The following is a 22,338-nucleotide window of genomic DNA, read 5'->3' on the forward strand; positions in this document are numbered from 1 at the left end:
CTTCTGTATGTATGTTGAACTTCTGTATGTATGTTGAACTTCTGTATGTATGTTGAACTTCTGTATGTATGTTGATCTTCTGTATGTATGTTGATCTTCTGTATGTATGTTGAACTTCTGTATGTATGTTGAACTTCTGTATGTATGTTGAACTTCTGTATGTATGTTGAACTTCTGTATGTATGTTGAACTTCTGTATGTATGTTGAACTTCTGTATGTATGTTGATCTTCTGTATGTATGTTGAACTTCTGTATGTATGTTGAACTTCTGTATGTATGTTGAACTTCTGTATGTATGTTGAACTTCTGTATGTATGTTGAACTTCTGTATGTATGTTGAACTTCTGTATGTATGTTGAACTTCTGTATGTATGTTGAACTTCTGTATGTATGTTGAACTTCTGTATGTATGTTGAACTTCTGTATGTATGTTGAACTTCTGTATGTATGTTGAACTTCTGTATGTATGTTGAACTTCTGTATGTATGTTGAACTTCTGTATGTATGTTGAACTTCTGTATGTATGTTGAACTTCTGTATGTATGTTGAACTTCTGTATGTATGTTGAACTTCTGTATGTATGTTGAACTTCTGTATGTATGTTGAACTTCTGTATGTATGTTGAACTTCTGTATGTATGTTGAACTTCTGTATGTATGTTGAACTTCTGTATGTATGTTGAACTTCTGTATGTATGTTGAACTTCTGTATGTATGTTGAACTTCTGTATGTATGTTGAACTTCTGTATGTATGTTGAACTTCTGTATGTATGTTGATCTTCTGTATGTATGTTGATCTTCTGTATGTATGTTGATCTTCTGTATGTATGTTGAACTTCTGTATGTATGTTGAACTTCTGTATGTATGTTGAACTTCTGTATGTATGTTGATCTTCTGTATGTATGTTGAACTTCTGTATGTATGTTGATCTTCTGTATGTATGTTGAACTTCTGTATGTATGTTGAACTTCTGTATGTATGTTGAACTTCTGTATGTATGTTGATCTTCTGTATGTATGTTGAACTTCTGTTATGTATGTTGAACTTCTGTATGTAGTTGAACTTCTGTATGTATGTTGAACTTCTGTATGTATGTTGAACTTCTGTATGTATGTTGAACTTCTGTATGTATGTTGAACTTCTGTATGTATGTTGAATCTTCTGTATGTATGTTGATCTTCTGTATGTATGTTGAACTTCTGTATGTATGTTGATCTTCTGTAGTATGTTGAACTTCTGTATGTATGTTGAACTTCTGTATGTATGTTGAACTTCTGTATGTATGTTGAACTTCTGTATGTATGTTGAACTTCTGTATGTATGTTGAACTTCTGTATGTATGTTGAACTTCTGTATGTATGTTGAACTTCTGTATGTATGTTGAATCTTCTGTATGTATGTTGAACTTCTGTATGTATGTTGAACTTCTATGTATGTTGAACTTCTGTATGTATGTTGAACTTCTGTATGTATGTTGAACTTCTGTATGTATGTTGAACTTCTGTATGTATGTTGAACTTCTGTATGTATGTTGAACTTCTGTATGTATGTTGAACTTCTGTATGTATGTTGAACTTCTGTATGTTGAACTTCTGTATGTATGTTGAACTTCTGTATGTATGTTGAACTTCTGTATGTATGTTGAACTTCTGTATGTATGTTGAACTTCTGTATGTATGTTGAACTTCTGTATGTATGTTGATCTTCTGTATGTATGTTGACTTCTGTATGTATGTTGATCTTCTGTATGTATGTTGATCTTCTGTATGTATGTTGATCTTCTGTATGTATGTTGAACTTCTGTATGTATGTTGAACTTCTGTATGTATGTTGATCTTCTGTATGTATGTTGATCTTCTGTATGTATGTTGATCTTCTGTATGTATGTTGAACTTCTGTATGTATGTTGAACTTCTGTATGTATGTTGATCTTCTGTATGTATGTTGAACTTCTGTATGTATGTTGATCTCCTGTATGTATGTTGAACTTCTGTATGTATGTTGATCTTCTGTATGTATGTTGATCTTCTGTATGTATGTTGAACTTCTGTATGTATGTTGACTTCTGTATGTATGTTATGAACTTCTGTATGTATGTTGATACTTCTGTATGTATGTTGATGTCATTATTGTATGGATGTTGATCTTCTGTATGTATGTTGAACTTCTGTATGTATGTGAACTTCTGTATGTATGTTGATCTGCTGTATGTTGTTGAACTTCTGTATTATGTTGAACTTCTGTATGTATGTTGATCTTCTGTATGTATGTTGAACTTCTGTATTATGTTGATCTTCTGTATGTATGTTGAACTTCTGTATGTATGTTGAACTTCTGTATGTATGTTAACTTCTGTATGTATGTTGAACTTCTGTATGTATGTTGAACTTCTGTATGTATGTTGAACTTCTGTATGTATGTTGAACTTCTGTATGTATGTTGATCTTCTGTATGTATGTTGATCTTCTGTATGTATGTTGAACTTCTGTATGTATGTTGAACTTCTGTATGTATGTTGAACTTCTGTATGTATGTTGAACTTCTGTATGTATGTTGAACTTCTGTATGTATGTTGAACTTCTGTATGTATGTTGAACTTCTGTATGTATGTTGATCTTCTGTATGTATGTTGATCTTCTGTATGTATGTTGACTTCTGTATGTATGTTGAACTTCTGTATGTATGTTGAACTTCTGTATGTATGTTGAACTTCTGTATGTATGTTGAACTTCTGTATGTATGTTGAACTTCTGTATGTATGTTGAACTTCTGTATGTATGTTGAACTTCTGTATGTATGTTGACTCTTCTGTATGTATGTTGATCTTCTGTATGTATGTTGAACTTCTGTATGTATGTTGAACTTCTGTATGTATGTTGAATCTTCTGTATGTATGTTGAACTTCTGTATGTATGTTGAACTTCTGTATGTATGTTGAACTTCTGTATGTATGTTGATCTTCTGTATGTATGTTGAACTTCTGTATGTATGTGATCTTCTGTATGTATGTTGATCTTCTGTATGTATGTTGAACTTCTGTATGTATGTTGAACTTCTGTATGTATGTTGAACTTCTGTATGTATGTTGAACTTCTGTATGTATGTTGAACTTCTGTATGTATGTGAATCTTCTGTATGTATGTTGATCTTCTGTATGTATGTTGAACTTCTGTATGTATGTTGAACTTCTGTATGTATGTTGATCTTCTGTATGTATGTTGAACTTCTGTATGTATGTTGAACTTCTGTATGTATGTTGATCTTCTGTATGTATGTTGAACTTCTTTCACGCCGTACGTTGCCAACCGTGCTCATCGGTTTGCACAGGGCCTGGGTCACCTGCAGCTTACGAATGATGCCACTGATCAACGTTTGCCGCTCGCATGTGTAGGGCTGTTATGGAGGGGCTGTTTGTACATAGGATCAAACGCCGAACAAACACAGTGGGCGGAGCTCCGGGAGTAAACGGGGGGGGGGGGGGTGCCCGCAACGACGTCCGCATCGGGCAGCCTGGGGGCTGCCCGGGGTTGTGATCCTGGAGGGGGTATAAAAGGGGATGACAGAGAGAGCTCGGGGCTCAGTATTAGAACGAAGGAGGGAAGATTGAAGACCCGGGTAGCTAGAGCCCTGGACTCCCCTGAGACGCCGCCCTTGTCAGGGCCGTGCAGGACCGAGCCAGCGGCGTGGTCCCGTGAACCAGAGTCAGCACTCTGGGACTCCGGGTACCGTAGCCCGACTCACCAGTGTCGGGCCAGACAGCCTCCCCTAGCCCGTTAGTGGAGGACTCGGGGGTAGGTCAGGGATAGCTAGCGGTGTATCCCCAGTTATACAGGGTGAGGGGGCCGATACCCCCTATAGTGCTGTCCTGTCGTGACGACTTGTAAAATAAAGACACGTGTGCCTCAACCTCGGTGTCAAGCGTCCTCACCGGTACTTCACATGCATTTTGCTCGTGGCATAAATCCACGGCTTATATTTTTTGGAAACGCTGGTAGGTTGGCTTGGAGTCAAAATTCTTAGACTAAGGCACTACTACTGTGGTACAATGTACACTGTACATAACGCTATATTCATCCTTTGAACAAATGTTTCGGAATTTGGGCATGCTGGGAAAAAAATTAGGCAAGATGGGTCTGGTGCGCCGATATTTTCTACTTTTTTAACCAGGGAAAGCTTGCCCGAGTCTCATGACTGTTTCGGCAGTTGCGGGTGATGATTGCTACGTAGATTCTAGTTGAGTAGTTTGTCAGCGCAAGGTACAAATACATTGCCGGGACAGTGTGCCGGACTGTTCCAGTTGGAATAAGCCCCGGATACAACTTAGTGTGTGGCTGGTGGCAACTAAACGACTCTCATTCCCATCCTGTAATTCAGTAGTTAAGTGGCATGGTGATACAGATCATGTACGGACTGGGCGAAAGGCTCATGGTGAACACAGAGGGTACTGCTTGCCGGTATAAACTATAGAGTGGGCTTGGTGATAGCATATCATAGCAGGAATATCAGCGGGTCTTGGCTTAGGGCCCAGGGTTTCCTTTCAATAACCCTACCTCATTCCTGTCAAGGTTTTAGTGGTTGTGCTGTAAAGTATAGCTCTCCGATCGTGTTTTCAGCTTGCATTTCATGAACCGAATGTTCATCTTAAGCAACTGAATGCCCTGTTCCTGAGAAGCTCCCACCAGCACATGGGGCGAAACATCAGAGGCATCGTGCTGAATGAACACGCTGTAGCAACGCGAACACATCACATCTGGAGAACCCGGTCTCTCCGCCAAGTCATGTGAATGTGTTTCTCTACTTGGTCTCGCGTTGTGGTGCTTGACTCGTGTCAGGCACACAAGAGGGCCTGTTGTACGCGTTTTCCTCCGAGGCTGGATTTGTGCTTTGTTCGCACATACGCACTGCTGGAAATGGGTCGCAGTGTGGATTTTCACTGAAATGTTTTGTTCCACGGGACACTCGGGTGCTTGTATAAATCCGTCTTCCCACCAGTAGGGAAAATAGAGCCATTAAACACATGGTCGTGTACTCTTTGGTTCTTTCGGTAAAGTCACGTAGGCATAAAATAAAATAGATCACGACGTTTCCGGCGCAACACAAGCGTCCGTCATCAGATGGGAAAGCATGGCCTGCTGCTGAGGCAGACTGTTAAGACTGTTAAGACTGTTTTAAATCAGTCTGCATCAGCAGCAGACCATGCTTTCCCACCTGATGACGGACGCTTGTGTTGCGCCCGAAACGTCGTGATTCATTTTATTTTCTACCTACGTGACTTTACCGAAAGACCTAAAGAGTATAGATTCCTGCAGTCACGAAAGCTTCAAATCCACATGGTCGTGTATTTAGGTGTCAGAAAATAATCAACAATCCAGTGCAGTACTGTGTAAATTAAACTATGTCTTGTTTACTCAAACATTTGTCTTGCTGCTATCGTTCGAGTTGCAGATCTAGGTAAATATGAATGCACCCGTCCAAAATTATGCAAATTGCATCAAGTAATGCCGCATGTAGAATTTGGAACCCATACAGATTATTTTTTCCGGGAGGCGCAGGGTATCACAGACCAGCAGAGAATGCATCGAGACCCGGCGCCAACAGTTGCCCAAGCTCTGTGATCCTGTAATGGGATATTTTGGCGAACTTCATAAATGTCTTGACTTAAAAGCTTTCGTGACTGCAGGAATTCATATTCTTTGGGTCTTTCGGTGAAAATAACAAAAACTACGACGTTTCGATCGCAACACAAGCGGTCGTCCTGATGACGAATGCTTGTGTTGCGATCGAAACGTCGTACGTGACTTTACCGAAAGACCCAAAGAATATTCATAAATGTCATGGGACCTTTTGATATTGTACGATATAGCTGCTCACCCCGAGATAGAAATGCTCTTATGCGTGCATTAGCTTTCTACTGTTCGCCTTTTGGCATCCTCTGGTCTGATACTGGTGAGACTAGGCCATAAAGAAGGCTGTCTCTGGCCAATCAGTTTCAAAGACAATGCAAATATGATCAGAGCCATGTTTGTTTGCATGTTCACCACAAGTACATGTGGATGTAGTTAATGTTGACTCAATTCCTTGCAATCTAATTGGTTGTGTTGCCAGAAAGGGTATTCTTATTTTCTTATGTTTCATAACTCCACAAATGGGTGTTTATAATGTGAAGCGACGACTGTGAAGCTGTCTGCCATGTGGAAGACGCCGGTTGTGTGTGAAGGCGTGAGGCACCTCCCTTGCATACTCGCTGGTCAAATGCACGCTTGCAGCACAATGCAGGGTGGTGGACAGCCATAGTGGTTTTGTCAGTCATTCGAGCAATAATGCAGCGATACAAATGTATGGGCTTTGTTGGGCTAATTATACTTGTGCTAATGATGGCACTGCCCCAAAGTGTATAACCCTGACCACGCGGTTAATGCTATCAGGCTAAACCTACACTAATTCTAATACGGAAGCATCATGTCAAATCCTCCGTCCTGTTGGGTCAACATAAGTCATTCACAAGCATGCACAACAAATACAATAATTTTTGGTGATACCAGCATTTGAAGTTTATTCCCTTTGCCAGCTTAATGCATTTTATAAATAATCGTATTTATCTTTTCCAATACACCACGCTCGAAACTAACTATCATGCTTGTAAACCGTATGGCATCTGTTTGAATACAATTAATTGTGTCTGGTTTTGCATTGAACTTAAAATATGCTTTTTGCAGAACTTATCGAACGACTGTGTTGGGTTTGATTCGTTTTACAGGCACTGCCTTTGTTCAGACCTTAACTTTCACATCATAAACAGTGTGTAACCGAAGTTATACTGTTCAATGCCAGCACAAGAGGGTCAGCCAAGCATTTTGAGAATAGGACACTTCATTATAAATACTGGACAGCAGAATAATGTTTATCAAATTGATAATAAGTTCAAAGTCTCTCGTAAGATATGATGTCGCTCTGGGCTTAATATCAGCCTGAGCTGTCCAGAGCTGAGCTCTAACAAAAATGTTTTCCATATATGGTATTTGCAATTCTCACACAACATTTTTTGGGAACATGTGTTTTCGTTCATGATTGGTGACTATTCATTGAAGTTGTTTTTCTATCGAAGTCGTGATTGTATATTTTATTTTAGTCTTCACCTTGGAAGCTGCCAGGGTCGAAATGGCAAGTACTGTAGACTTATCTTGCAATTCAGAGGTCGTGGGTTCAATCTCCTGGCATGGCAGTCAGTTGCATCAGTGGGGCAGGTTTATTAAATCCCTCTGCCCCTGTCCACCCAGCAGTATAAATAGGTAAACTACAGTTAATCGATTGGCAGATCGGTGGTGGGATAAAATGTGGGTAACCAAACCTCTTCCAAAATAAAACAAAATACCCCCAGGGGGGCATTAGAACTCACTCAAGTGGAGGCCCTTCCGCCAGGAGTGGCATGAGCGAGTAATTGCAGGGCTGCCCCTTTACCTCTTACATAATATCCAGTTGACCAAAAATCTCAGCATACACACTTTTTCTTCTTACATAATATCCAGTTGACCAAAAATCTCAGCATACACACTTTTTATTCTTACATAATATCCATATGACCAAAAATATCAGCATACACACTCAAAAGTACCCAGATTTAAAACAATTTTTTTTCAAACCGGTTTTCGTGTTTAGTTTATTGTTCTTCCCCGGCACCTCTGATTAACGCGGTTGGCTACGTACAGTGCAAAAGAAGATCAACATACGGTACATTTGTAGTGTCGTCTGTGTGTGCGGGTGGTGTGCGTCGCACACACACTCAGTCAGAGACGAGGTAGTCGCAGGAGGCACCGTCCTCCCCTTTTATTTGTTGTTGAGTTCACGCCACCACTCGGGCCCCCTCTCTCTCACGACCACGCTGCCGGACGACCTGTCCCAGACACGACCCTGTCCGCGTTGCACCGACGGCCTCGACCGGGACAGCCGACTCCTGTCCGGCCGCGCAATGATCGGGCGAAGGCGGCAGCGACGACGAGATGCGCTCAGTCCCAGAACCGGCAGCCAGCCTGGGGTTCTCGCTGTGCACTGCTTAGATTCCCCTCGGCGCAGCTTGGCTCCGCCCTAGCCGCGCCTCCCTTCTCAAACCCTCCAGAGGGTTCCAGGGGCTTCCCCACGAGGTCTATCGTGACCCTAGCCCCAGTTCCTCTGCCCTGCCGGCACACCCGCGTATGTGCTCAGTGGCGTGTGCGCTAAGTGCCCACCTGCAGTTGCTGCTGCTGTTCAACAGTCAGCGCTATGTCACTACACATTTTAAAAAGGAATGTGGGTGCAAAAATATCCCACACGTTGTCAGGTATAAGGACTGCACTTGGCATTTGCCAATTTTTACCCCTATGTACGTAAGACATGATACCTAAAAGATGGCATTTAAAAAATGTATTGGGTAATGTATGTTTAACTTCTTTTGCACCGTACGTAGCCAACCCGTGCTAATGGGAGGTGCGGGGGGAAGGACAACAAACGAAACACAAAAGCAATTCTAAAGAATTAGTTTTCAATCGAGATTTAAAAGTGGATAGCTCCAGTGGCTTCCTATTCGGCAGGGGTGCCCAAGCGCACACACGCGCATTAAAAAAAACAACTGGCGAATGTTTTGAGTTTTTGTTTTGTTAAAAGGGGCCAGTGGGCAGTAATGTAATGTCAAACATCTGTTGGAATGTTGCGCAGCGGTTATAACTTAAAGCAATTGCACTCATACGACAACAACAGCATATCTCTGAGACCTTTTTTGCTAATATCTAAAATGATGAAAAATAAAAATAGGTGTATCCCTTTCTGGCAATGAAACAGGAGGTGTTAAGCTGTTCAAAGACCAAATAGATTGTAAATTTCAAGACATTAAGGCTGCATTAACCACAATATGTGTGGTTAAAACGTATTGTTTTTTCTTAATTTTGGATACTGCTAAAAAAGTCTCATAAAAATAACCGCTCGACCCAAGCTGTAAGTGCTCTGATACTTGCATTGTATTTGTGCTGTTCACCTTTTGGCATTCTCTGGTCTCACACTTGTGAGACTCGGCCATGAAGAAGGCTGTCTCTGGTGTAGGCCAATCAGTTTCAAAGACAATGCAAATATTATCAGAGCATGTTTGTCTGCGTGTTTTTCCACAAGTATCTGTGGTTAATGCAGACTTTATGCCTTGCAAAAGTTATCTATTTGGTGTCTGAACATCTTAATACCGCCTGTTTTATTGTCAAAAAGGGTAAAACCTGTCCTTATTTTTCACGAACAGCATAGCTTCTAGAAAGGGCCGTATCCATCTTCCCTTGTGCCTGATGACCGAGCAATCGAATATATATTCGAACAAATATAAGCGGAACCCCCATTCTCTCTCTGCACACGTTAACACATATTTAGTCCATAAGCCTATTTGCTTTCCATTACCAATACAGTAATAGCAAGAAAAATGTGTTTAATAATTGTCTCATCAGCAGGCACAGGATTCTTTGTCGACGAATTGAAGCAAATATAAGCAAACTCTGTTCTGTTTACACATATCGACACTGTACTATATAATGTAATTATCATTCTTTAAGTTTACTTATTTATCCAGGAATAGGCATAATGTATGCATGCCTCTTTTTTTAGGAGGGCCCTGCACTGTTTATTAGATTTAGATGTCCTCAGCTATTGACCGAGGACAGTATGTATACAAGTGGGAGGGAAACCGGAGCACGCCGTAGACAACCCGCGAGAGCAAGAGGGCAACATTCGATCCCCGATAGAAACAGATGGCGGCGATTAGCTCACTTGCTGTACTGCCTCCTCTGGGCGAGCCAAGCAAGGTTTTCACAACATGCCCGGTGATCCCACAGCCCTCCCCTCCACTGCCGGATCACAGACAGACAGACACGCGCGGAGCCACCACTGCCCGGTATGAGCCCATAATCATCATATTTATTTCCACTGGAGGAATCCGATGAGCTCTAAAGTTCTTGTTCACAGATGTCCAGTGAACGGTATGTCCATCGGCCTATTGGATGTCCAGACCGGCGTTATGGAAGATGTAACAATATTCCCTCTATTGTGGCAACGTGAATGTTGACCTTCTGTTTGGACGACGGCTAACTGCGGGCCACGGCAAATGTATTTACGTCGCTTCCACGGTGGACTCCACCTCATCGTCAGCATTATTAATAGCCGCCACGGGAACACGTGGATCACAGAGCGGTGACGTAATGCGGAGTGACGTCACGGAGGAATACGGTGTGGGGGAGGGGCGGGGTACAACGCCGAGGGGGCGGGGCGGGGAGCGGTGCGGTTGAGGGGCGGGGATCGGGGGAGGGTGGGGGGGATCGGGGGAGGGGGATCGGAAAGGGGGGAGGGGATCGGGGGAGGGTGGGAGGGATCGAGGGGAGGGGATCGGTGAGGGTGGGGGGGATCGGGGGAGGGTGGGGGGGATCGGGGGAGGGTGGGGGGGATCGGGGGAGGGTGGGGGGGGATCGGGGGAGGGTGGGGGGGGGATCGGGGGAGGGTGGGGGGGATCGGGGGAGGGTGAAGGGGATCCGGGGAGGGTGGGGGGGGGATCGGGGGAGGGTGGGGGGAATCGGGGGAGGGTGAAGGGGATCGGGGGAGGGTGGGGGGGGATCGGGGGAGGGTGGGGGGGGATCGGGGGAGGGTGGGGGGGATCGGGGGAGGGTGAAGGGGATCGGGGGAGGGTGGGGGGGGGATCGGGGGAGGGTGGGGGGGATCGGGGGAGGGTGGGGGGGGATCGGGGGAGGGTGGGGGGGATCGGGGGAGGGTGAAGGGGATCGGGGGAGGGTGGGGGGGGTCGGGGGAGGGTGGGGGGGACGTCAGCGAGCGAGACCCGGCGCGCTCGCGGGAGAGGGGCGGGGCTAGGGTGGGGGGGGAAACAAAAGTCGCGCGAGATTTGGGCGCGCGCGCGTGTACGATAGGGAAGAGGGGCGGGGTTTTTTTGTGGGGGGGGGGGTTGAGGGGCGGGGTTTTAGGGGGGTTGAGGGGCAGGGCTTGGGGGGGGGGGCATCAGCGCGAGAGTCCCGGTGCGCTCGCTGGGGGGAAGGGCGGGGGGGCTGGGTGGGGAGGGGGAGGGGAACAGAGAGGTCGCGCGAGACTTGGACGCACGCGCGGGAACACCGGGGAAGAAGGGCGGGGCTTAGTGGTGGTGGGGGCTCGAGGGGCGTGGCTTGGAGGGGGGATGGGAGCACGCGGTGGGGGCGGTGGGGGGGGTGTGGAAGAGGAAAAAAAATGTGCGCGAGCCGTGTCCAGGCGGTGCGGCTTCTGATTGGCCGCGGGGCGTCACGTGGGCAGAGAATGTTCTAGAAAGCGGGCGGGGTATAAAAGGTGCGCGCAGTGCGGCGTGCGGCCTCACACTCGCGTCCGCCATCAACCGACAGGTCGCGCCGCCCGCTGCCTGCCCCCGAGAACCCTCGACTAAAAGAAAGGAAAAAAATAAGTATGTGTACGCTTTTATTTCGAAGGGTTTGGGGTAACAAAACTCGGTTTACCTCGCGATAATGTTTTAAATTGGTGGTGTTGAGTCGATTGTGGTGTTTTATTTCGCGATTTTCTGTGCCGGGGCCCTCGGTTCGCCGCCGGCGTCTTCCCGGCTGTGGCTGATGGCGGCCGCGCGGTTTTGGCGGCGGCGTTTATTTAGACTCTCGCTGTGAGGCGATGTAAGATCATTTTAGTGTTTTTTTTTAAGGTAAATAGGTGTTTGCGTTACAAAAGGGTGTGTGTTTAGTCGACCCCTGCTTGAATTTAAAAATATATATTTGTAGCGTGGTGACCGCGGCGGCTTTGTTTAGTAGCAGAGTCAGCCAGAGCTGCTTGTAAAGCGAACGCCGATCGGGTGTTGAGTTGTGTTCACGACGTCGTCGTCTTAACCGCGTGGAAGGAACTAGAACTTAATCCTCCTTCTCGGGAGGGGGGCGGCTGCTGCTTGATGATCTCTTGCGCTCCAGAGGTCGCCGGCTCGATTTTGCGCCACTGCCAACGCATCGTCGTCTTTAATAATTGTAACCTATTTAAGTTTATTCAGTTACTCGGTCGGCCTTGCGACGCGGCGCTACCGCCGTGGGCGCTTTGTGTGCGTGGAGGTGCCGCGTGTCGGGTCGCGCCACGTGGTGGAGGGAGCTTCTTTAAAGAAGCCGCCGCAATGGGTCTCGATGTGCCCTCGTGAGTCGGCTAATACAGAGGGCAGCCACCAGCTTAGACTGCGGCTTGTCGAAGAGCCCTCGTGTAACGAGACGTCTTCGCGTATTGTTACGCGATTTAAAAAAAACAAACCGTCCGCATGCGCCTACTGGATAATTGTAAGGGGGGGGGGGGAATAGCGTAATGGCTCGTGGAGGTAATCTCCAGGATTGTAAAGGTTCTGATAGTAATTGTGGGGCTGGTTGTAATTGTGGGGCGATGGTTGATGGCGGCGGCGGTGGTTGGGAGGGAGACCGACCGGCTTCAGATTCCGCCGGCGAACAAAGACCGAGACGGGGGGGGAGGGGCGGGTCACGTGGGAGGCGGGGGGGGGGGCAGCGTGAGCCCCGCCCCCTGCAGGCCGCCATCCGGTCACGTGGGCACGAGCGCCTCGTGCTCGTTCCGGTTCCGCTTTTGTTGTGGGCGGGGCTGTTAGGGGCACGTGGGTGGGGGGCGTGCTTATCGAGGGGGGGGGGGAGGGGTTTTTTTGAGGGGGCGTTCATGTTACGGGGGGGCGGGGTGGTGGGGGTGGGGGAGCAGTAATGGAGCGGCTTCGAATAAAAAGTTACTAATTGGAGGAATCGCGTGAGCTTGTAGAAGCTCTTGTTCTCGCAAATGTCCAGACAGAAGGTTGTGTGGTCGAATCTCGCGAGTGTGGAGGCGGTGCGATGAAAGTAAACTCTGCGATGGAATATTTAAGCGGACGCTGGGACCATTGTTGAATCTAGTGGGGGAAGGGTGGTGGTGAAGTTGCGGTTTTGATGGTAAATGCGCGGCTCTTCCCGAGCCCGGGTTGCTGCTGTTGCGGATTTCGCTTGCGTGCCAAAGGGCCGAGCCGCTTTGGGAGAGAGGGGGTGTGGTTGTTGCGTAACTCGTTGCTGCGACTGCTGGCTTGTAAACCTCGAGAGGGGTATGGGAGGCGTAACTGCTGTGTACCTTTTTGTGGTTGGCTTGGCATGACGACATACGTCTGACGTGTTGGCCCGCAGCCACAAATGCACCCGAGTACGCGATGTACTCGCCAAGCGGAAATAAGACCTCACATGTTGATTCTCGGATAGACTTTTTCAACTATTAAAAAAAAATTCTAAAGAATTACGTATTTCTATGGGTGCAACGTTTAACGCTTAAAATTAACAATTTTTAATATTTAATGTTTTCTTTATGGTTATCGAGATACTTTTTTTTTTATGTACATGTGTACATTTACACATGCCATGTGCACATGGCAATTCTGACTGAATTTGTTCCCCCCCCCCCCCCTCTCTGGTGCAGACATAAAAATAAAGCAAACATGTCGAAGGGACCGGCAGTAGGGATCGACCTTGGCACCACCTACTCGTGCGTGGGAGTGTTCCAGCACGGGAAGGTGGAGATCATCGCCAACGACCAGGGGAACCGCACCACGCCCTCCTACGTGGCCTTCAATGACTCCGAGCGCCTCATCGGTGATGCAGCCAAGAACCAGGTTGCCATGAACCCCACCAACACCGTCTTCGGTACGTGTGAATATGTTTTCCCCACAAGATCTTAATTGTTGGTTTTTTGTGAGTGCAAGGGAGGGGGGGTATCTTAATATTCACTACGGTGGCTTGAGTGTATGGGTGTGTGCATGCGTTGGCTTGCAAGCATTTAAGTCGACAAACCTTGAATTTTTTACATTTGAGCTACCTCCTGGCTGTTTACGAATAAGCCCTGAATTCTGCTGGTGAAATAATTGCTAGTTACAAGGATGTTCCCCCAATCACACTTTCTGCAGAAATATCTGCAATTAATGATGCACCACTAAATAAAAAACCTAGAGTGCATTACTGACAATCCCGCATGTCTTGTTAATGGCCACAGTGGCCATGACAGTTGCTGACCTAAAGCTACGCTTAACCTTGGCACTGAACCAATCCCATGGGTCTACAAGAAAGCGCTGCTCTTAAGTGATGGTCACTTTATTTAATTGCAGATGCCAAGCGTCTGATTGGGCGCCGCTTTGATGACCCGGTGGTTCACGCCGACATGAAGCATTGGCCATTCACGGTGGTGAGCGACGGTGGGCGACCCAAGGTGCAGGTCGAGTACAAGGGCGAAAACAAGACCTTCTACCCAGAGGAAGTCTCCTCTATGGTGCTCACCAAGATGAAGGAGATTGCAGAGGCCTACCTGGGAAAGGTAATGTCCTGACATTTCATGGCTAATCTGTCTTTAAATAATTGGTGGGGGGGGGGGTTATGAGTGCTGGAAGAGATTCTCACGTGCTTCGTAGGCTTACCATCGTCACTTGTAAGTGAGCCAAGTACTGTAGTACTTGGATGTCGTAAGGACATGTTGTGAAAGAGAACTGCACCACTTCAAAGACAAGTGGTGTTATCTCCTTTCTTTTCATCATTGTTACTTAAAAGTACACTAACAATTTTGTGCTGATTTTGTGAATACGTGAACGCTTTAAATAGGCTCTGTTTTTCAGAGGCTGACATGCACCTGCGCTTTGCCTCATTCCCAGACTGTAACAAATGCTGTGGTGACTGTACCGGCCTATTTCAACGACTCACAGCGGCAAGCCACCAAAGACGCCGGCACCATTGCAGGGCTGAATGTACTGCGTATTATTAATGAGCCAACAGCAGCAGCCATTGCCTATGGCCTGGACAAGAAGGTAATTATGCACGCCTGGACACAAGTGCTGATGTTGTAGACTGTTCCATTTTTGAATGTGTAAATGGTTGTATATTGTTGCATGGTTTTAATTTCTGCTTTTTTTTTGTTGCCGGTTTACTTTCGCTCTGGACATGAGGTACAAAAGGTGATATATGACGGGCACACTTGAATCCACCCTTATTTCGCAGACATTCTCATGCAATGCATTTATGGAAAGGTATAGAGACATTTTACTCATTGTTATTTGAATTGAATGACCCTTACAACTTTTAAAGGGGATTAAATTTGTTAAATCGCAACATTGGCTCAACCTTTATTTGAGGTTAATTTGGATTGTGAGCATCACTAAGCTGGTGTAACCAATATTTTGGATGGAAATGCATTGAATGAGGCTTTCAGTAAGAAGTGATTTTTATTCGGGGTGAATCCAAGTAATATATTGCACGACATTTTAATCGCAATTGTTATTTTGTAAATACGCCGGTTTGCAGTCGTACGGCTATTAAAACCGTAAACAATTACGCTTCAGGTTGGCGGGGAGCGCAATGTCCTCATTTTCGACCTGGGCGGCGGCACATTCGACGTGTCCATCCTGACCATCGAGGACGGCATTTTTGAGGTGAAGTCGACGGCGGGCGACACTCATCTTGGTGGCGAGGACTTTGACAACCGCATGGTGAACCACTTCATCCAGGAGTTCAAGCGCAAGCACAAGAAGGACATCAGCGACAACAAGCGCGCCGTGCGTCGCCTGCGCACTGCCTGTGAGAGGGCAAAGCGCACCCTCTCCTCGTCCACTCAGGTATGGTTGATGGACTGCTCTCCACCTCGGCACACGTCTGAGCCTCTAAACCGTTTTAGGTAATACATTGAGGATGTACTATTGATTTGTTTCTGGGAACGTTTCTTGAAATTTTTACACTTGCACAGTTGTGATGCGAACATTTTTCTGTGGGGTTGGCAATTTGCACATCCAACTGTAGATTACTTTTTTTCCACAGGAAAATCTTAATGTGTAATGCTTTATTCCCTATTTGTCCTTAAGAAACTAATACGAGAGAATTGGTGTGCATAAGTTAGGAATTAAAGTTTGCCTCGAGTCGAGTGGCTTTGTCGGAGTAAATGAACATCTAACTGTCCTTACAGGCGAGCATTGAGATCGACTCCCTGTACGAGGGCATCGACTTCTACACGTCCATCACGCGTGCTCGCTTTGAGGAGCTGAACGCCGACCTGTTCCGTGGCACCCTGGAGCCCGTGGAGAAGTCTCTGCGTGACGCCAAGCTCGACAAGGCCCAGATCCACGACATCGTCCTGGTCGGTGGCTCCACGCGTATCCCCAAGATCCAGAAGCTGCTGCAGGACTTCTTCAACGGCAAAGAGCTGAACAAGAGCATTAACCCTGACGAGGCTGTTGCCTATGGAGCTGGTAAGCCTTGGCAGCTGAGAAAAAAAACACATTGCTTTAAAATTGCAAATTGAATCGCTGTGATGATGGATTCCATACCATTCGTAGTTTCCACCAGAGACCGTCACAGGTCAATGATGGCCTAACCTTCCTTGGATGTCTGAGCGATTTAAAAATTGTAGTTTATTTTTTTATTTCCAGTAAACGTACAATGAACAGGAGCTAATGCTGCGCGTGGTTTTAAAATTTAGCTGTGCAGGCTGCCATCCTCTGCGGAGACAAGTCCGAGAACGTCCAGGACCTGCTGCTGCTTGACGTCACCCCGCTGTCCCTGGGCATTGAGACCGCCGGTGGAGTGATGACTGCTCTCATCAAGCGCAACACCACCATCCCCACCAAGCAGACGCAGACATTCACCACCTACTCTGATAACCAGCCTGGTGTGCTCATTCAGGTATGTTACCACACCAGCTGCTTGCAAAAATACCTTATGCCTTGGAGCATAATGATTAGCTTCTTGCTTTATAGGAGCGTGGATTTTGTGTAGTTTACATATAATACCCAAGTGGACTTTTCCATATCTATCTTTAAGTGTGCTCGATGGTACTGATTGCTGTGATGATGGATTCCATACCATTCGTAGTTTCCACCAGAGACCTACACGGGTCAATGTTGGCCTAACCTTCCTTGGATGTCTGAGCAATCAAATACCATTTTAATATACTTGCAGTATTGCTTCTTAGATTTGGCAATCAAACTCCACCTGTCTGCGATTTACAGGTGTACGAGGGTGAGCGTGCCATGACCAAGGATAACAACTTGCTGGGCAAGTTCGAGCTGACGGGCATCCCTCCTGCGCCCCGTGGAGTCCCTCAGATTGAAGTAACCTTTGACATCGATGCCAATGGCATCCTCAATGTGTCTGCTGTGGACAAGAGCACTGGCAAGGAAAACAAGATCACCATCACCAATGACAAGGGTATGTGGAACATCCGATTGTCCTTTTTTTTACATAACACCAGTAGCTTTGGATTTCACTGCACAGAGCTAAGTTGTATGAATTTTGACTTACAACTTTTGTGACTGCAGGAATTCATATTCTTTGTTTCTTTTGGTAAAGTCACGTTGATAAAAAATAAATGTTATGATTCCTTGTTTTGTCACAGGTCGTCTGAGCAAGGAGGACATCGAGCGCATGGTGCAGGAGGCGGAGCGCTACAAGCAGGAGGATGAGAGCCAGCGCGACAAGATCTCCGTGAAGAACGGCCTCGAGTCCTACGCCTTCAACCTCAAGTCCACCGTTGAGGACGAGAAGCTGCAGGGCAAAATCAGCGACGAAGACAAGAAGAAGATCCAGGACAAGTGCAAGGACGTGCTGGACTGGCTGGACAAGAACCAGGTGAAGTGACGCACCGGGCAGACGCCGTGGCATAGCCTGGATACATTGTCAAGGTTTATGGTTGTCTGAAGTGCAAAGTATATAGCCCTTTGCCTGGAAACTAACTGGAGGTGAAGGCAATGTTTTGCCTTCACCTTTACAAGACTTTCTTGGCTTCTTAGATGAACATTGCTATGATGATGGATTCCATACCATTCGTAGTTTCCACCAGAAACCTCGGTTGATGATGGCCAATCCTTCCTTGGATGTCTGAGCAATGTCTATCGAGAATACCACGTTATTACTAAATAGTGTTTGTTGACATTGTTAAATGTGGTTGTAATCTTATTGGTTTGCCCGGGGACTTTGCATTGCAGACTGCCGAGAAGGAGGAGTTTGAACACCAACAGAAAGAGCTGGAGAAAATCTGCAACCCCATCATCACGAAGCTCTACCAGGGTGCGGGTGGAATGCCTGGGGGGATGCCCGGTGGCTTCCCAGGGGCTGGTGCTGCCCCGAGTGGTGGTGGCGGTTCCTCATCCGGCCCCACCATTGAGGAGGTGGATTAAATACGGGCCAGTAAACCAGATGCTGCAAATCCCCAAGTTAACACCATGGCTAGACAAGCAAATCAAATAGGACCTTGTACAATTGTTCTTCCCCCAATACCTTTTGTACTTTGCCGTTGCCCACAATTTATCTTAAAAAAGAATTGTCACGGTTTGACCCTGTTAATATTTAAATTGCAAGTTTACAGATTAAATGTACTGTGGGATCCTTGCATGTCCATCTGGTTCCCAGTCGTTCTTCAGCAAGGTGTTCCAAGTCTGAAAGTTTTGGGAAATTTGGCTCTTGTTTAAACTAGATGTACGATTTGAGTTGTAACCAACAAATAAATTGTTAACGAATATTTGCAGTAACATGGCCAATAAACTCTTAGCATCTGGTGCTGTGAAGCGCTTATGAGGACCAGCACATGCATACGAGCACTGTTGATGTATGTGGGGTGTATGTGAACACTTGTTTTGAATGTCTAGTCCTTAAATAAAGCAACCAACAATGCGTGGTTGTGGTGTCCTTTAATGTGGAGTTTTTTTTCACATGTACTGTAATGCACTTTGAAATGGCCAGTACGGAGAACACTCGAATAAAAAAACATTGTTTATAAACAAAATTCATTGAATAAAAAATGTTGGCACTGGACAAATACTTTTAAGTTTTACGGGTTTAAATACCATGCACTTTTTTGCGAGCTGGTAGGGTGTTGTGTGCTGTTGAATGGTTCTCGCCAGCGGTTAATATGGCGCACCATGGTTCGCCAACCCGAAATGAGCATTGTTGGCTTATGGTGGCTTTAAATAAAGACGTTTGAAGGGAGTTTTAGTCGTTAAGCTTTGGATCTGGCGAATGTCAAGGTTTAATTTGAGGCCACGCTGAATCCTGGATAAATTGGTACCCATCTCGCTCAACGCGTCCCTTACACCGTTGATGTCGTGTGTAATTTGAAAAATAAGTTCTTAATTGGACCTTTTCACATGGTTTTAATTTTCCAAAACCTAATCGTTTTGCTATATGGTGCCACTGCAGTTTCTTCAGTGAGCATGGTTGGCTACGTACAGTGCGAAAGAGTTCAACATGGATGTCCTCAACCGCGAGGGTCGTTTAAAATTGGTTTTGCCCCCTTTAAAACTAGTACGTTCTCCCCTTGCACGGCAAACGTGGCACAGATGATGCCTCGTGTAGTTCCCTTGTTGAAGATGGTTTTTCATTTCTAAACATTAACTTCCTATGTTTGAACTACGAAAACTGGCATCTGGTAGTTTGAATGTTAAGCTTCAAAACTCGACTACCTGTAACACTCCGTTTAGCCAAGTAAGCGCAATGTGGGCGCCTATCAGGTACGACCTGTCCCAACGAAGTATGTAGACGGCCAATTATAATGTGGAGGGAAAGACCTGGAGAAGAATCTACGCTGGCGCGGATAGAATAGTAAAACTCGTACGCGATTGAACTCAACCTGTGTGCGAGCCGGTTAACGTCTCGCCAATGCAGCGAATCCACTTCCTGAACTCCACTCGTCATTTTTCCTGTTCCCCGGGAGTAAAGTACGGGTTTTTGAAGCTGAACTTGTATCCTGGCTTGTAATTTTTAATGAGGGATTAAGTGAACTGTCATCTGCAGTCGATCATGTCGATGGAAGGTAGATCTTTAAGGAAATTATTCTTGGGAATTGAAAATGATCCTTGCAGAAGGCTAGTTCATGAAGTCCCTATACTGATCAGGAACTCTTACTCCAAAGTGAGTATACTTTTATCACGGCATAGCAATGAGGTCTGCAAAATGCGATAATTGCATTTACAAGATGGATTGCCATTTTGTTAGGACGAGTACCTCCCGACCCAATGTCTAAGATGGCACGGTGTAGGTGCTGTATGATATATTTAGAAGCCTGCAAAGAACTTGCAAATTCTGGAGTACATTGTAAGCACAATAACCCGATACACCATTGGGAACATAAGCCTTGGAGGTAATAACCCGACGTACATCATGCACGCTCGATATTGGGTGTTTCATCTGCCTGAAAACTTAATTGCTGGAGCTGTCGTTTATAGCAATGGTAACCTTATGATAGAACAAGTTTGTTAAATTAACAAAAAAATCTCACTTTAATGTATCGGGTCAGGCCCACTGAGCTGATATAGCTATTTTCATCAGCTCTGGCTACATGATAGCTCAACGAAGTTGGCTTGTGGCAATGTATGGCAGACAAATATTTGAGAACCATGCTTATAAATGTGGAGGGGAAAAACCGGAGGACCCGGAAAAAAAAATCCACGCGACCACGGGGAGAGAGAGACACGCAGACTCCAAATATACAGCAGCAGGCGTCAGGATCTGGATCGAACCCACGACCTCCTGTATACCAGCCGAGGTAGTTAGCATCTCGCCATTTCTTCAGAACTGCATTTTGTTTTTAGTTGGCCTCACGCACCTCTGATTAACACGGTTGGCTACGTACGGTGCGAAAGAAGTTCAACATACAAATGGTTATGCGAAATAGAGCAGTGCTTCGCAACCTCTTTTTCATCCCACGGCACTCTTTCTGAGCGTTACTCGATCTTCGCGGCACACCGAACCAAAAACAAAGACATCCTCTTAGTTTTTTCGGTAAAGTCATGTAGGTAAAAAATAAAAATAAAATTAATAGAAGTAATAATAGAAATAAAATAATAAATCACGACGTTTTGGAGGCAACACAAGTCTCCGTCATCAGGTGGGACCGTCACAGCTAGATGTACTGTATCAAGTGAGGCGATACAGTAAATCTGTCTCACTTGAGACAGTAAATCTAGCTGTGACGGTCCCACCTGATGACGGAGACTTGTGTTGCCTACGAAACGTCGTGATTTATTATTTTATTTATATTATTACTTTTAATTAATTTTTACCTACGTGACTTTACCGAAAAAACCTAAGAGGATGAATCCTTGCAGTCACGAAAGCTTCAAATCTAAAACAAAGCCATCGTGAGGCCACGGTTGGGGCCCCATGGTGTGGGTGTCGCAGAGAGGTCGCGGGACTTTCCCGTTCGGTTCTTTCCGAAGACTCGAGATTGTTTCCTCATGCCGACGATTCTTCGGCACATGGCTGAGGAGGAGCGCTGCTGTCGAAAGGGGGGGGCGCTCTTTAATGAAGCATGGCGGGTTATAAAAGTATGAAAACTCAGAATAGGTTTTACCCCTTCTGGCAATAAAACCAGGTGTTAAGATGTTCAAACACCAAATAGAAACCTTTTCCGAGGAATCAACGACTGCATTAACCACGCGTGAACATGCAAACATTGGCAGAGCATGTTTTGTTTGCATGTTCACCACGACGTGTAGTTGATGCACTCCGTACTTGATTTCTTGCAAAAAGGTTTCTATTTGTTGTTTGAACATCGTCACATCTGTTTTAGTACCAGAAAGGGTAAAACCTCTTGTTGTTTTTCGTAGTTCGTCAGGTGGCGAGAGCTGCGTGGGTGCCTGAGAGCGGTGGTTCTCCACGTGGCAATGTCCCAGGGGCTACGTGAGCTGATTTATGAATGCGTGCAATCATACCATAACATCAAACTCAATGGTGAATAATCACATAGGAATCTGCCAATGTAAAATAACTACGATGCAAATGAAAATCCACGTGGCATAAATTTGGTTCCCAAGAGCAACCAGCGAACAAATGACGTCATGCATGCAGAGCGACTGTTGGACTCGCTAAGAGTACAACACAAGAATAAGGATTTACCCTTTCCTGGCAATACAATTCAGACGCTGTCTTTCCGACAGACTTGTTCTTCACCTGAGGACGGCTGCTTGCGTTGTGGCCGAAACGTCGTGAGAATTATTTTATTATTTATTTTTATTATTTTATTATCTCCCTTCTACGTGACTTTACCGAACGAACCAAGAAGATGAATACAATAGGTGTTAAGATGTTCAAACACTAAATAGTTAACTTTTTCGAAGGACTGCGGTCTATACGTATTTTGTACCTCACCAATTGGACATGCACCTTATGGCGGGACCCCGGGGTCCCGAATAAACGGAAGTAAAAATCGTAATTTTTTTTATTTTTGGCGATTCCGTCCCACCGCGCACATTAACGCATCGACCCACCCAGAAATCAATCTTCTCGTTCTTCACCAAGCACCCGTCTTTTCCAAAATTGCCGTAGTCACAAACTAA

At 45.6% G+C, this 22,338-nt stretch overlaps 1 protein-coding gene and 3 non-coding genes across 4 annotated transcripts; all 4 read left to right on the plus strand.

The window, feature by feature from the left end:
- The first annotated feature begins 11,271 nt into the window (after positions 1–11,271).
- On the plus strand, positions 11,272–18,676 carry HSPA8 (heat shock protein family A (Hsp70) member 8). Its single transcript, XM_061550841.1, has 10 exons — positions 11,272–11,439; positions 13,455–13,678; positions 14,137–14,342; positions 14,674–14,826; positions 15,358–15,630; positions 15,975–16,257; positions 16,488–16,690; positions 17,017–17,215; positions 17,403–17,635; positions 17,992–18,676. Exons 2-10 carry the CDS (start codon positions 13,474–13,476, stop codon positions 18,181–18,183), a joined length of 1,947 nt encoding a protein of 648 aa, XP_061406825.1. The 5' UTR covers positions 11,272–11,439; positions 13,455–13,473; the 3' UTR covers positions 18,184–18,676.
- On the plus strand, positions 16,312–16,404 carry LOC133342152 (small nucleolar RNA SNORD14). The gene has a single exon (XR_009755095.1). It is a non-coding gene; the product is annotated as a small nucleolar RNA SNORD14 (small nucleolar RNA).
- Positions 16,847–16,939, plus strand: LOC133342150 (small nucleolar RNA SNORD14). The gene has a single exon (XR_009755093.1). It is a non-coding gene; the product is annotated as a small nucleolar RNA SNORD14 (small nucleolar RNA).
- LOC133342151 (small nucleolar RNA SNORD14) lies at positions 17,804–17,892 on the plus strand. Its single transcript, XR_009755094.1, has one exon. It is a non-coding gene; the product is annotated as a small nucleolar RNA SNORD14 (small nucleolar RNA).
- Positions 18,677–22,338: the final 3,662 nt, after the last annotated feature.

The sequence above is a fragment of the Lethenteron reissneri genome, chromosome 13, assembly GCF_015708825.2.
Source record: "Lethenteron reissneri isolate LAM-NWPU_2019-01 chromosome 13, ASM1570882v1, whole genome shotgun sequence".
Lineage (NCBI taxonomy): Eukaryota > Metazoa > Chordata > Hyperoartia > Petromyzontiformes > Petromyzontidae > Lethenteron > Lethenteron reissneri.

Coding starts and splice junctions, on each gene's coding strand:
- HSPA8 (XM_061550841.1), top strand. CDS start 13,474: ATGTCGAAGGGACCGGCAGTAGGGATCGACCTTGGCACCACCTACTCG. Junction 14,827..15,357: donor CCTATGGCCTGGACAAGAAG/GTAATTATGCAC, acceptor ATTACGCTTCAG/GTTGGCGGGGAGCGCAATGT. Junction 16,258..16,487: donor GGCTGTTGCCTATGGAGCTG/GTAAGCCTTGGC, acceptor TTTAAAATTTAG/CTGTGCAGGCTGCCATCCTC.